The sequence below is a fragment of the Rhinatrema bivittatum genome, chromosome 4 (genome assembly GCF_901001135.1).
Source record: "Rhinatrema bivittatum chromosome 4, aRhiBiv1.1, whole genome shotgun sequence".
Taxonomy (NCBI): domain Eukaryota; kingdom Metazoa; phylum Chordata; class Amphibia; order Gymnophiona; family Rhinatrematidae; genus Rhinatrema; species Rhinatrema bivittatum.
The window spans coordinates 234,984,016-234,996,824 of record NC_042618.1 but is presented as its reverse complement, the minus strand read 5'-3'; the positions used below and the strand labels follow the sequence as shown (position 1 = coordinate 234,996,824).

Sequence of the window (12,809 nt, the reverse complement as noted above, 5' to 3'; positions counted from 1 at the left end):
GGTATGAATGGGTGCCTGGGTGAGAGCTTGTGTGTGTGGGGGTTTACCTCTCGTCCAAAGGTGCCCGCTTGGGTATTTACAAATACTTAATTATAATTTATATTATTTTAAGTATAAATGTCAATATTTATTTATATTTAGTTATATATTTACAATTCAATACGTCCGTCGTGTGTTGCAATGGACGTACTAAATGCATCCGTCTGGCTCACGATCTTAACTGGGGCTTATTTTTGGGGTAGGGCTTATTACGAGCATCCTGAAAAATCATGCTAGGGCTTATTTTCTGGTTAGGTCTTATTTTTGGGGAAACACGGTAGTAAAGTATTTATCTCTCTATAGGCGGGCCATCTAATAGCTCGAGGTCAGGTGCTGGTGGTGGTTTAGGGGCCAGTTTTCATGCAGAGTGAGAGGTACAAACAGCACAGTACACCTTGGTAAAGATTTGATGTCATTTGGAGTGAGGAAAGTCTCACAAAGATGTCACTTCTACTAGCTTGATGGATTCTATAACAGGTACAATCAAGCTAGGGTGAGATAACAGTACAAAATTTCATCTTTGTGTTGTAACACTACTGCTGTGCAAGGAGTTTTTATTCAAGAAGTAAAATAACTCTTGAGCCTTGAAGGAAAAAAAAAAAAAAAGAGTAGCTTGCTTGTTACAGCAGATACTACTCCAAACCAAATAAGCCTGATACTTCACTTTCAATGCATATCCAGCATAGCTATCTGCTTCAATGGCAGGCGTGAATGAAGAAAAGTGGATCTATATACAGACAACCAACAAGGACTGAATTACATACAGGCCCCATACAGTACAGTGCGCTCCGGTGGAGCGCACTGTTAACCGGCATTTGGACGCACATTTTCGACGAGCTAGCTTTACCCCTTATTCAGTGAGGGGTAATAGCATGTTGAAAACGCGTGTCCAACCCCCCCCCGAGACTAATAGTGCCCGCAACATGCAAATGCATGTTGATGGCTCTTAGTCATTCCCACGCGATACAGTAAGTAAAATGTGCAGCTAAGCCGCACATTTTACTTTAAGAAATTAACACCTACCCAAAGGTAGGTGTGAATTTCTGCCGGTGCTGGGGAAATGCACAGAAAAGCAGTTTTTACTGCTTTTCTGTGCACCCTCCGACTTAATATCATGGCGACATTAACTCGGAGGTCCCAAAAGTTAAAAATTAAAAAAAAAAAAAAATTTTAATTTCCTAGCATGTAGCAGATGGACTCAGGACCAATGAGTATAGTGTACTCCTGATAGCAGTTGGAGACGGATCAGATTTCAATCTGACGTCAGCCCTAGTACATATACCCCTGCAGGAAGTGCAGCTCTTCAGTATTTTCTGTCTCCATAGCAGACTACCTGCATGCTCTCACAGCGTTACAACAAATCCAACGGAGAAAAACCCAAATTCAGAAGAAAACTTATCTCTACAGATGAGCCCTGCTCTCCTGCAGGGATGCCCTCTGGTCCCTCCCCCAGTTGAGAATTCCCGAGGTGATTTCCGTGGTCCCTCGGAGGTAAGCCTCGGTCCGGTGGCCGATCCTTGGCTGGGGTCAAGTCCCCGACTTCGGGCATGGCTGAGAGGCAGCAGGTGCATCCTCGAGCGTCGCAGTGAAGGTATTTGCCCTTTCCCCCTGCAGTCGGAGACCGCCCGGAATGAAACCGGGAAGCGCCGAAGACAAGGTAAGGTAGAAATCTTCTAAAACTCCGATCTCCGAGGTTCGAGGAGTCACACAGGTCGCCGGCCAGGACCAGTGCCGCTGGGTTGATCCGCCCTAGCAGGGCTTGGCCCCGGTTAGATCCAAGGGTCCTCCCACGTGGAGACCCTCTGAGGCGGTCGCCATATTGCCCGCATGGTCGCCAACGCCATTTTAGCCCTATTCGCCGCTCTGTCCGCCATCTCAATCCGGGTGCACAAGGCTAGCTAGGCGCACAAAATACATGCACGCATAAGGTTACACGCACAAGTGCCATGCGCATAAGATACGCACGCATCACGCGCTTATTGGGCCGGGCGCATAACTGCGATTAGGCACATACCTGCGCGCACACAACACGCACGCATATCTTCGCAGCGCGCAAAGATTTACGCGTCTATATCCATGGCACCACCGGAAACGGAGCTCAAGGCCTCTGCCCAGCATGCCACATCAGAGCCACACAAAATGAAGAGGCTAACGCCCTGTGCATCCAGAGCGAGGAGGCCCTGGGAGATCCAGCCCAGGGCCAGTCCCACCCAGGGCAGAGTACTAGCTCCTCAAGGAGTACCCCGGACCTAGCAAATTCCAGCGGGACACCCCCTCAAACGGGGACCCCCAGGGACTCTGTGCCCCTAGCTTGGACCCAGCATCTATCTCATGGGTGGAATTCTTCAAAGGCCTACACACCTTTTGTTCACATGCAGACGGAGCCTCCGGCAAAACAGCCACAGCCTCCACCAGAAGACCTTTATGCCTCTGGCCCCTCTAGGCCCAGACAAATGTTTCCACCACCCTGAAGTCCCACCTATGGGGACATGGACAACTCTGAAGAGGAATCAGAGCCCCTAGAAGAGGGGGAACTCCCCCCGGGGACAGAGCCTCACCGGACCATGAGACGCTTCTTCACCAAGGACAAGCTCCCAGACTTGGCCACCCACAGCCTGAAGGAGCTTGCTATCCCGGGCACAAGTGCTTCAGGGGAACCGAAGATGAATCCCCTGCTAGAGGGACTCCGCCAGACCTCCCGCCATTTCCCTCTGTTACAAGCCGTCCAGCAGCTTATTGACCTGGAATGGAGTGCTCCAGAGTCCACATTCAAAGGGGGACGGGCTTTGGCAGCCATGTACCCTCTGGACCCGGCAGCGAAAGACCTTCTGACATGCCCAAAAGTGGGTGCCATGGTCTGCGCGGTCTCGAAGAGCACCACTATCCCAGTGGAGCGAGGTGCAATGCTCAAAGATGATCATGACAGGTGCCTGGAATCCATCCTTAAACAATCCTTTGATGTCGCCGCTATGTCCCTACAAATAGCGGCCTGCTGCATCGTGGTGACATGTGCCTGCCTATCACAGACCAGGAGCAACACCCCTGGGGAAGCCATGGAACCAGCAGTATCATTCCTTGCGGATGCTGCTTTCGATCTGGTGTGCACAGCGGCCAGAGGAGTGTCATCAGCTGTGGCAGCCAGGAGGCAACTCTGGCTCCGAAGCTGGTTGGCTGACACATCTTCCAAAACGCGACTCACAAGGATGCCCTTCAAAGGATCCCTCCTGTTCGCCAGTGAACTAGAGAAACTGGCTAACAAATGGGGCGAGTCCCCATTGCCGTGACTACCGGAGGACAGGAATATGGAAAACCAGCAACCCTTCCCCCGATCTTCCAGGGGCAGAAGTTCACAGCACTTCAATCCTTACAGAAACTCTTATCACGTGCCTCGTCCTACAGGCGGAACCAGTCCTTTCAGAACTAGCACAACAAGGGGAACCAGCTCGGGCCCCGGCCCCAACTGCACCCCACAATGAGATTTGGCTGACCCTTCCAAAGGAAGGAGCCATAGGGGGGCAGACTTGCCCTATTCTACCAAAGATGGGTCGAGATAACTTCGGACAAGTGGGTCCTAACCATCATTCGAGAGGGATACTTCTGGACTTCCTCCAAACCCCTCAGGACAAGTTCGTGGAATCCCTCTGCCACGACCCCTCCAAGAGGGTGGCAGTGGAGGCTACTCTGACCAGATTACTGGCCCTAGAGGCCATAACCCCAGTGCCTCCACAACAAATACTGGACACTATTCCATTTATTTTATCATCCCCAAGAAAGAGGGAACACTCAGGCCCATCCTGGACCTCAAGTCGGTCAAACGCCACCTGAGGATCCCCCGCTTTCGCATGGAAATCCTACGCTCTGTAATAAGGGCGATACAACCGGGAGAGTTCCTCATATCTCTAGATCTGTCGGAAGCCTACCTACACATTCCAATCCATCAAGATCATCAGCGCTTCCTTCGCTTCAAAATCCTGGACCATCACTACCAGTTCCGGGCATTACCCTTCGGGTTAGCCACAGCATCCTGGACGTTCACCAACACTGAGGAAGGAAGGAATCCTCGTACACCCTTACCTAGATGATTGGTTGATCAGGGCGAAATCCCCAGAGGAAAGACTCTACTGGAGTCTTGACTCTACTGGAGAGCCTCGGATGGGTGGTCAACACAAGAGCGGTCTGCAACCCTCACAGACTCCAGAATACTTAGGAGTCTGATTCGACACCAAGGAAGACAAGGTCAACCTGACACAGGCGAGGAGATTAAAACTGATGAACCAGTTGCGAACCCTGCTGAGCGAACCTCGCCCCAAAACATGGGATTACCTACAAGTTCTCGGTCTCATGGCATCCACAATGGAAGTAGTACCATGGGCACGAGCTCATATGAGGCCCCTACAGTGCTCACTCCTATCGCGATGGAGCCCACTGTCTCAGAACTACACCGTACGTCTACCGCTCCCAGGCAAAGTTCGAACCCAACTACGGTGGTGGCTACAGGACGGCCACCTGAGCCAGGGAAAGATACTATCCTCAAGACCTGGATCCTGCTCACCATGGACACCAGCCTACGAGGATGGGGAGCACACTGCAAAGAGCTAACCGCCCAAGGGCAGTGGAGCACAGAAGAGTCGGGGTGGAACATCAATCGCCTAGAAGGCCCGGGCAGTCAGACTAGCCTGCCTATGGTTCGGTCACAGACTCCGAGACAAAGCGGTCAGGGTAATAGACAATGCCACAACAGTGGCCTACATCAACCGTCAGGGAGAAACCAGAAGCCAACAGGTGTATCTGGAAATAGACCCCCTAATGTCGTGGGCGGAAGGGAACCTCCAGGAGATCTCGGCCGTCCACATTGCCGGGAAAGACAACATCATGGCGGATTACCTCAGTAGAGAAAGTCTAGACCCAGGAGAAATGGAAGCTGTCGACCACAGCGTTCCAACTGATAGTGAACTGTTGGGGAACACCAACCATGGACCTTCTGGCAAACCGGTCCAACGCCCAAGTACCCAGTTACTTCAGCCGCAGATGGGAACCTCAGTCCCAGGGCATCGATACCCTGGTTCAGACATGGCCACTGGAGACTCTGCTATAAGCCTTCCTACTGTGGCCCCTGCTAAGCGCGATCATTCACAAGATAAGTCTACACAGGGGACCGGTACGTCTTGTGGCCCCGGACTGGCCAAGAAGACCATGGTACACAGACATGCGGAGTTACTGACAGGGAGCCCCCTGCCACTACCTCCACACAGAGACTTGCTCCAACAGGGACCGATCCTCCACGAGGACCCAGCTCTATTCTCTCTTACGTTCTGGCCATTGAGAGGGCTCGCCTGAGAGAGCGGATACTCGGGGGCTGTAATCGACACCCTACTCCGAGCATGCAAGTTCTCCACATCTCTAACATACATAAGGGTGTGGAGAGTATTCGAAGCCTGGTGCAAGGACCACATCATCATACCTCACTCAGTCAAAATTCCTGAGGTCTTGGAATTTCTACAGAACGGCCTACAGAAGGGATTGTCCCTCAACTCCATCAAGGTACAGGTTGCCGCATTGTCATGCTACGGCACCAAGAACGAGGGCGGCAGCATAGCCTCTCACCCGGATGTCTCCCGCTTCCTGAAAGGAGTTAAGCACATCCGACCACCTCTAAAGTGTCCGGTACCTCTTTGGAACCTCAACCTGGTCTTGGATTTCTTAGCAGGAGCCTCGTTCAGACCTCTCCGCGGCCTGTCTCTCTGACTTAACATTGAAAACAGCCTTCCTGCTGGCAGTCTGTTCAGCCCGTCACATATCCAAGCTGCAAGCACTATCCTGTCGTGAGCAGTTTCTCAGACTCACCCCTGGAGCCATTCAGTTGCGCTCGGTTCCCTCGTTCCTCCCCAAAGCGGTGTCTCACTTCCACCTTAACCAAACCATCTTGCTACCATTGCCAGATGAACATAAGAATTCGGAAGAGGCCAAAAGTCTATGCCACCTCAACATCGGCAGACTCCTGGCCAGATATCTGGAAATGTCTGAATCCGTATGAAAGACAGACCACCTGTTCGTCCTTCACAGTTGGAAGAAGGAAGGGGAAGCGGCCTCACGAGCAAACATAGCCCGCTGGAACAAGGAAGTCATCAAGGCGGCCTAAGTAGAAGCAGGCAAGCCGCTGCCTCTACAAATCAAGGCCCATTCTACTAGGGCCCAGGCAGTGTCCTGGGCAGAAACCAAGATGCTGTCACCCGCCAAGATCTGCAGGGCGGCGACATGGTCCTCCATCCACACCTTTCCAGGTTTTACCGCCTGGATGTTCAGGCTCGGGAGGTCACAGCATTCGCAAGGGCAGTGCTAAGTGGGTCACGGGCAGCCTCCCACCCGGTTCAGGAGTAGCTTTTATACATCCCATTGGTCCTGAGTCCATCTGCTACACGCTAGGAAATGGAGAAATTAATTACCTGATAATTTTGTTTTCCTTAGTGTAGACAGATGGACTCAGCATCCCACCCACAGCTGCCGTTACGCATGGAAGCCTCTGGGGACAGCTTCGAGAGCAAGGGAATTAAGGGTAAGCCATGCTTTCCTTCATCTAGGACACCCACCCTACCGGGTGTTGACGTTTCCCGATGAGGGCACTGGCGGTCTCCAGCTATAGCCAATTCAACCGATTCAAGTTAATCAAGTTGTGAAGTTATTCAAATTAGTCAGTCACACATATATCCACAATGCTTTTTGAAGAGAATACTGAAGAGCTGCACTTCTTGCAGGGGTATATGTACTAGGGCTGATGCCAGATTGAAATCTGATCCATCTCCAACTGCTATCAGGAGTACACTATACCCATTGGTCCTGAGTCCATCTGTCTACACTAAGGAAAACGAAATTATCAGGTAATTAATTTCTCCAATCAGCTCGCGGGTTGAAAACCAGACTCTCAATTTTGCCGGCGTCCGGTTTCTGAACGCATGGCTGTCAGCAGGCTCGAGAACCGACGCCAGCAAAATTGAGCGTCGGCTGTCAAACCCGCTGACAGCCTCCGCTCTTGTCCAAAAAGAGGCACTAGGGACGTGCTAGTGTCCCTAGCGCCTCTTTTTACCACTGGCCCTAATTTAAATATTTTGTCTTACTGTATCGCGCGCACAGGACACTGGCCTGTGCTTTCCCGTGAACTTTACTGTATTGGCCTGCTAGTCGGGGTAAACAAGCACGGGTGTAGCTTGTTTATTGAGGCGGTTACTATCCCTAACTAATTAAGCTAAATATTTCACTTAGATGCAGTTCCAACACTGCTCTCTACATTAATGGGGGGGGGGAGAGAAACAGAACCAAAAGGTTACTAAGGGCCAAGAGTAACATAAGTATGAAAGAGTGCGAAAGCTTGCTGGGCAGACTGGATGGGCCGTTGGTCATCTTTTGCCGTCATTTCTATGTTTCTATGAAGCAGTGCTTATCCCTGTTGATGAAGTGTGAGAGGGTTCTAAAGCTTTGTGGAGCAACGTTCTCTTGTTCATTGAGGACATGGGAGGGGGCTACTTTATTCATTTTCAGGAAATTAGATGCATATTTTGTGATCCCTCTGAAATATTTCCTGAGGAAGAAGTAGAGGCTATTCCAGCAGCGCACGCTGTCTGATATCTTTCTGGATCCCAATATGGGGTGAATTTTTATTAGAGACATAAGATTCCCCCCTCTCCCTAAATTTTTTTTTTCATGTATTATAGATTCTCTAACAAACAGGGCTGAATTAGCCATGATGTTGGTGATGTCACTCTACTGAATGAACCCTTCTAGCTCATAGAACTTTTCTCTACTGAGCATGCAAAGGAGGTGCTTCATGAACTTTTTTTTTTTTTTAATTTTTTATTTGAACTGCTGCATGGACATGTCCCCTTCCTAACTTACAGGCCAATTCAGTAAAAGTCGCGGGCGAGCACACAGGCCACTCTCCTGTGCACACGATTCAGGGGCGAAGAAGGTGCAAATGAGGGCCCGCGGTAAAAAGAGGCTCTAGGGACATAGTGCGTCCCTAGCGCCTCCTTTTTGACAGGAGCGGCAGCTGTCAGGTTTGGCAGCCAATGCTCAATTTTTCTGGCGTCTGGTCTCGAGCCCGCTGACAGCCATCGGTTTGGAAAACGGATGCCGGCTAAATTGAGCGTCCCATGTTCCGACCTGCGGGCAGATTTTTAATTTTTTCTTTTTAATTAATTTTATTTTTTTACTTTTGGGTCCTCCGACTTAATATCGCTATGATATTAAGTCGGAGGGTGTACAGAAAAGCAGTTTTTGCTGCTTTTCTGTACACTTTCCTGGTGCTGGCTGAAAACGCCTGCAGAATTTGCAAACAAGAATGTGGGGAAAACCCGGCATTCGGGGTCAGCTGGCTCGAGAACCGAGGTGTTTTGAAGCAGTTGTAATCTTTTAACTGACAATTTGGCACTCCTGACTGTAAAGATTTACAAAAACGAACTCTGGATGTTATGAAAGCATGCACCAAAGTTTTTAAATCATGTAATTTCATTTTTGTTCATAATGGGAGCCTAAAACATCCATAGTGCACATTGCTTTTGATCATGTCTGCCACTAGGAGGTGCTATTGTTGCAATCTTTTAGCCCTGTTTTTGTGGTGACTTGACTCTTGTTTTCCTCTTAGGTATCTGAAAAGATTTAAAATAATGAAGATCAAAGTGCTGCGTAGCTGGTGCCGGCAGATTCTGAAGGGGTTGCTATTTCTACACACACGTGTGCCTCCTATCATCCACCGGGACCTGAAATGCGACAACATCTTTATCACAGGCCCTACTGGATCTGTCAAAATTGGTGACTTGGGACTGGCCACTCTGAAGCGTGCCTCCTTTGCTAAGAGTGTTATAGGTATGTTTCCAGTAGTTTACGGAGCCTGGGGCATTCTTATGCCGTTATTGTCATCTGGGGTGTTTACATTACATTCTAACAGTTATTTATCTGTTAAATTGAAATCTGTGGCTTGAAAAAACATGACTGTGCACAGTTATAAGCTGCTTTTATCTATTCTGAGCTGTGGGTTCCATCTGCATTGCCATGAAATAGGATATCCCTTTTTGAACTTCTCTTGGCTGTGCCAATCTTTTGCCATTATTGGAAGCTGAAAGAAGTAGTAATCAGCTTTTAATGAATTTTGGGTGCTTTAAAAATGCTGATAAAACAAAGCAGTGCTGATAAAACTTCCTTTGGCTTGATTATCTGTGGTACTAATTTTATTCTAAACTGGTAGAAAACTAGCTAGATAATTAGGGATAGAAGGATATGTGCATCTAAGTTCTGGGTACATATGTGGTCCCTTTTTGACCCTTTTTTTGCAGCTTTAGCTGCTGTGAACTAACATTCGCTCAAATGCTTGGTTATGAGACCTCTTTTTAAATTTAAAAAAAAAAAAAGGTACTGAGGTTTATCAAGCAGCTGTTAACCACACTAACCTGCCTCTAGGATACTGGTTTTGTCAGCCCTGTCTCTACTATCTTCCTTGAGCTGTCTGGTGAGTTTGTGCTGTAATTAAGGAAACTGCTCTTAATTCCTCTCTGAAACTGTTTTGTGTCAAAAATGAGGGAATAAAGGGCTGCAAAAAGCACAGCTGAGGGAATGTATTTCTTGTAAACACAATGTCTGTCATAAAAGGGAATGTTCTCTTTCATAGCAGGCCAGAGGCTGCCAGTGTTAATACAGGGAGCAAAAAATTAGTTTGCATCCAAATAGATATCTCCCTGTTATGAAGAAAGAAAGGCAGGGACTTAACTAAATATAGCTAAATTTTCCTGATTGCTCATTTTAAATATTCTTGTTCATAACTCACTGAAAGATGAAGAAGTATTTTTTTTCTTTTGGGGGGGGAATGGGGATCTATTTCTTGCTAAATTTGCTACAGTTCCAGGCTTTTTCCCCCACTGTTTTACTACACATGGCATCTTCTAGCCTCAGGCCTGCAGGCACTGCCAGGGATATCACAATCTTTTTGTACACTTTCCTGTAAGGTATGCCTTAATTGGAGCCTCTGCAAGCTGTTTGCTATTGTTCTGATCTTAAATTGAATCGCGCTCTGCTCTTGTAACTCAACTCTCTGTATTTCTGAGTATTTTTTGCCTGTAGGGTATCGCTCTATTCCCTGCAGCTGCAGTAGATCTATAGTACTGCAGTTGAGATGGTAAGTATGAGACTAGAAGGGCTCTGGTGAGTGGCTCTTCCAGAAAATTAATTTTTTTTTCTTTTTTGTAACCTCTCTCTTTATTCTGGCTTAAGGTTTTTCATTGCAAGGCCTTTGACTTTGAAAACTCTTCTAAGGTAAATGGAGTGTTAGAAGTTGGAGACTAGCTGATGGCTTTTAACCATCACTTCTTTTTTACAGCAGGTGGCGATCTGGTACACAGGTATGTGCAAATGTCTAAATCTGCTTTTTCTTTCTTGCAGGTGGAAAAGGTAGGTTTGGTTTTGGTTTATTGAGCCTCGCTAGTCTTTTCCTTTCTCTCTATTTGTCTTAGATTTATATTTAAATTTAATATCCTGTGCTCCTATAATTTTTCTTAACATTTTGTTATGGTCCTTGTTCTTTCTATTTGCCCTTCCACAACCAGTATGGTTCTTCCTTCCCTCCCCATGCACACCTGGAAATATCCCTTCGCAAAGGCTTTGCAATGGAATACTCATAAGGTGTAGTGACGCAACAGATTAACTAAGGAGCCTTCCTCCTCTTTTTTGCCCCCACTTTCTCTTTTCTCTCACAGGTCATCCCATCAGCATCCTGCGGTGAGTAGCGTCACCAGCCTCTGCTCGCTTTGAGACATTTAGAGTCTGAATCGTTCTTTTAATTTAAGGTACCCCCGAGTTCATGGCCCCTGAGATGTATGAGGAGAAATACGATGAATCGGTTGACGTGTATGCTTTTGGGATGTGCATGCTTGAGATGGCCACATCTGAATATCCTTACTCCGAGTGCCAAAATGCTGCGCAGATCTACCGTCGAGTGACCAGTGTAAGTCCCCCCCCCTCCCCCCTCCCCACTTATTCCCTTCCCTTCCCCACCCTTTTTCCTTCATTTCCCTGCATGTAGCCTTTCCTGTCTTAACTTTAGATTCCCATGCCACATTGCATGGTATGCTGCAGTTATCTCAACAGATACCAGGTCTAGATGTTGAATTAAAAAAAAAAAAAGCTAAAAATGCAGCTGTGTGGGATAATTGTCATGTATTATCAAAAGAGAAAAACAGATCAGGCTGCAAATGTCCTATTAGAAATGAAAACTTGTGGATTACAAGGTTTAGGCTAGTTCCGTGTTTACACTTTAATATAACAAACTGTGCTCATAGCCTATGTGAAATAGAAGTTGAATACAATTTGTACATGTGGCCAAAATGCTGTAGCTTTAACATGGATATCTAGGGAACTGTCCTCTACTCTTAGCCCAAGGACATTGTTCCAGTAATGGGACTGCATGTTGGTGGCAAAAGCTATATGCTGGAGATTCATGCATGATGGTGGCCAGGTAAGAGTAGAAACTAAGATTAAAGTATAAACAGATCAAAATGTAATGGGGCATTTTAGCAAAACCTCATTTTCTCCCTACTTGGTTAAGCATGTTTGAGAAACATGGTGAGGTTTCAGTTGGAGCATGCTTGGTAGTTTCTTTAGAAATGTTTGTTTGATGCCATACTGTAGAGTCCTTATAAGGGACTTGGTAAAAACATGTTGTCCACTGGAGTTGATGCATCTGGGTATATACTTCGTACTTAGGGACCTTCATTTTCAGTTTAAACCAATTTTCACCTGTAAATTCCCGGAATTTTCCAAAGGTGAAAATTTTGTTTAAACTGATTTTCAGCTTAATTGTGTGGCATTGAAGCCATGCTCTGGCTGATGCTTTGGTTCAAGCCCTTTTTGGAGTATAGGAGTGGAACTAAAGCATCTGCCAGAGCTTGGCTTCATAGTCCTCCACCCAAGCGCACAGATAAGCAGCACATCCCCTACCCCCCCACCAGAAGAAGTTTGACAGAATCCCTGCCTCTCTGGCTCAGTGCAGACTCAAGTTGTGTAGGGCTGCACTATAGAGCATGCTGCCGAAAATGGAGGGAAGAAGAGCCTGGGGTTGTCATAGCCTGTAAGAATGAATAATGTTTGGGGGGAGGGGTGGGGGAGAGGAGGATTCTGAGGAGGTTTAGTGAAAGGGGGGATTCTTGGGGCGGGGGGGGGGGGGGAGAAATGCTGGGAGAAGGGTAAAAGGATCAGGATTACCTGAAGTGTTTGGGAGGAGGTTATATAGGTGAGGTGGGGGGTGTGGGGGGGGGGGGGGTGAATTGGGGCAGTGGAAGGCTTCTGTCCACCAAAATAAATTGAAATTCTCCTTGAAAAATATATTTTTTTCCACTGATTGTCTTCTGTTTTTGTTCTTGTCAAAATAAACTGATAAATTTCCCAGGAAAAAAAAGAAAATGAAGGACCCTATTCATACTTATTCACCATTTCATATAGTTGACTCAAGTATCGCTGGAAGCTGGCATTTATTGAGTCTTATCTCACAATGGGGCATCTTCCATGGAATAAAGCAGCAATATTCTGTATTGTAGCAATTATGATGTATGGGATGTAAGAATATAAAAATATGAGATTATTGGAAAGTGTTTTTTCTATGCTGTGAAATCAATTATTTAACTCTTTGCTGTGACAGCCTGGAGAGTTGAGAATAGAATATTGCTGCTTTTCATGAGCCATTATTTAAAGAAGTCTGTTATTTCAATTTAGAGCTGTTCAGAGAAGCCTCAGTG

The 12,809-nt window shown here is 47.2% G+C and overlaps 1 protein-coding gene across 1 annotated transcript in view; it reads left to right on the top strand.

Annotated features, from left to right (window-relative positions):
• The window catches only part of WNK1 (WNK lysine deficient protein kinase 1), a 395,379-nt gene that overhangs the window by 22,448 nt on the left and 360,122 nt on the right, over positions 1–12,809 (top strand). The window contains exons 3-4 of the mRNA XM_029597482.1: positions 8,675–8,895; positions 10,866–11,023. Coding sequence (XP_029453342.1) covers positions 8,675–8,895; positions 10,866–11,023 — 379 coding nt within the window. The remainder of the gene's footprint in view (positions 1–8,674; positions 8,896–10,865; positions 11,024–12,809) is intronic.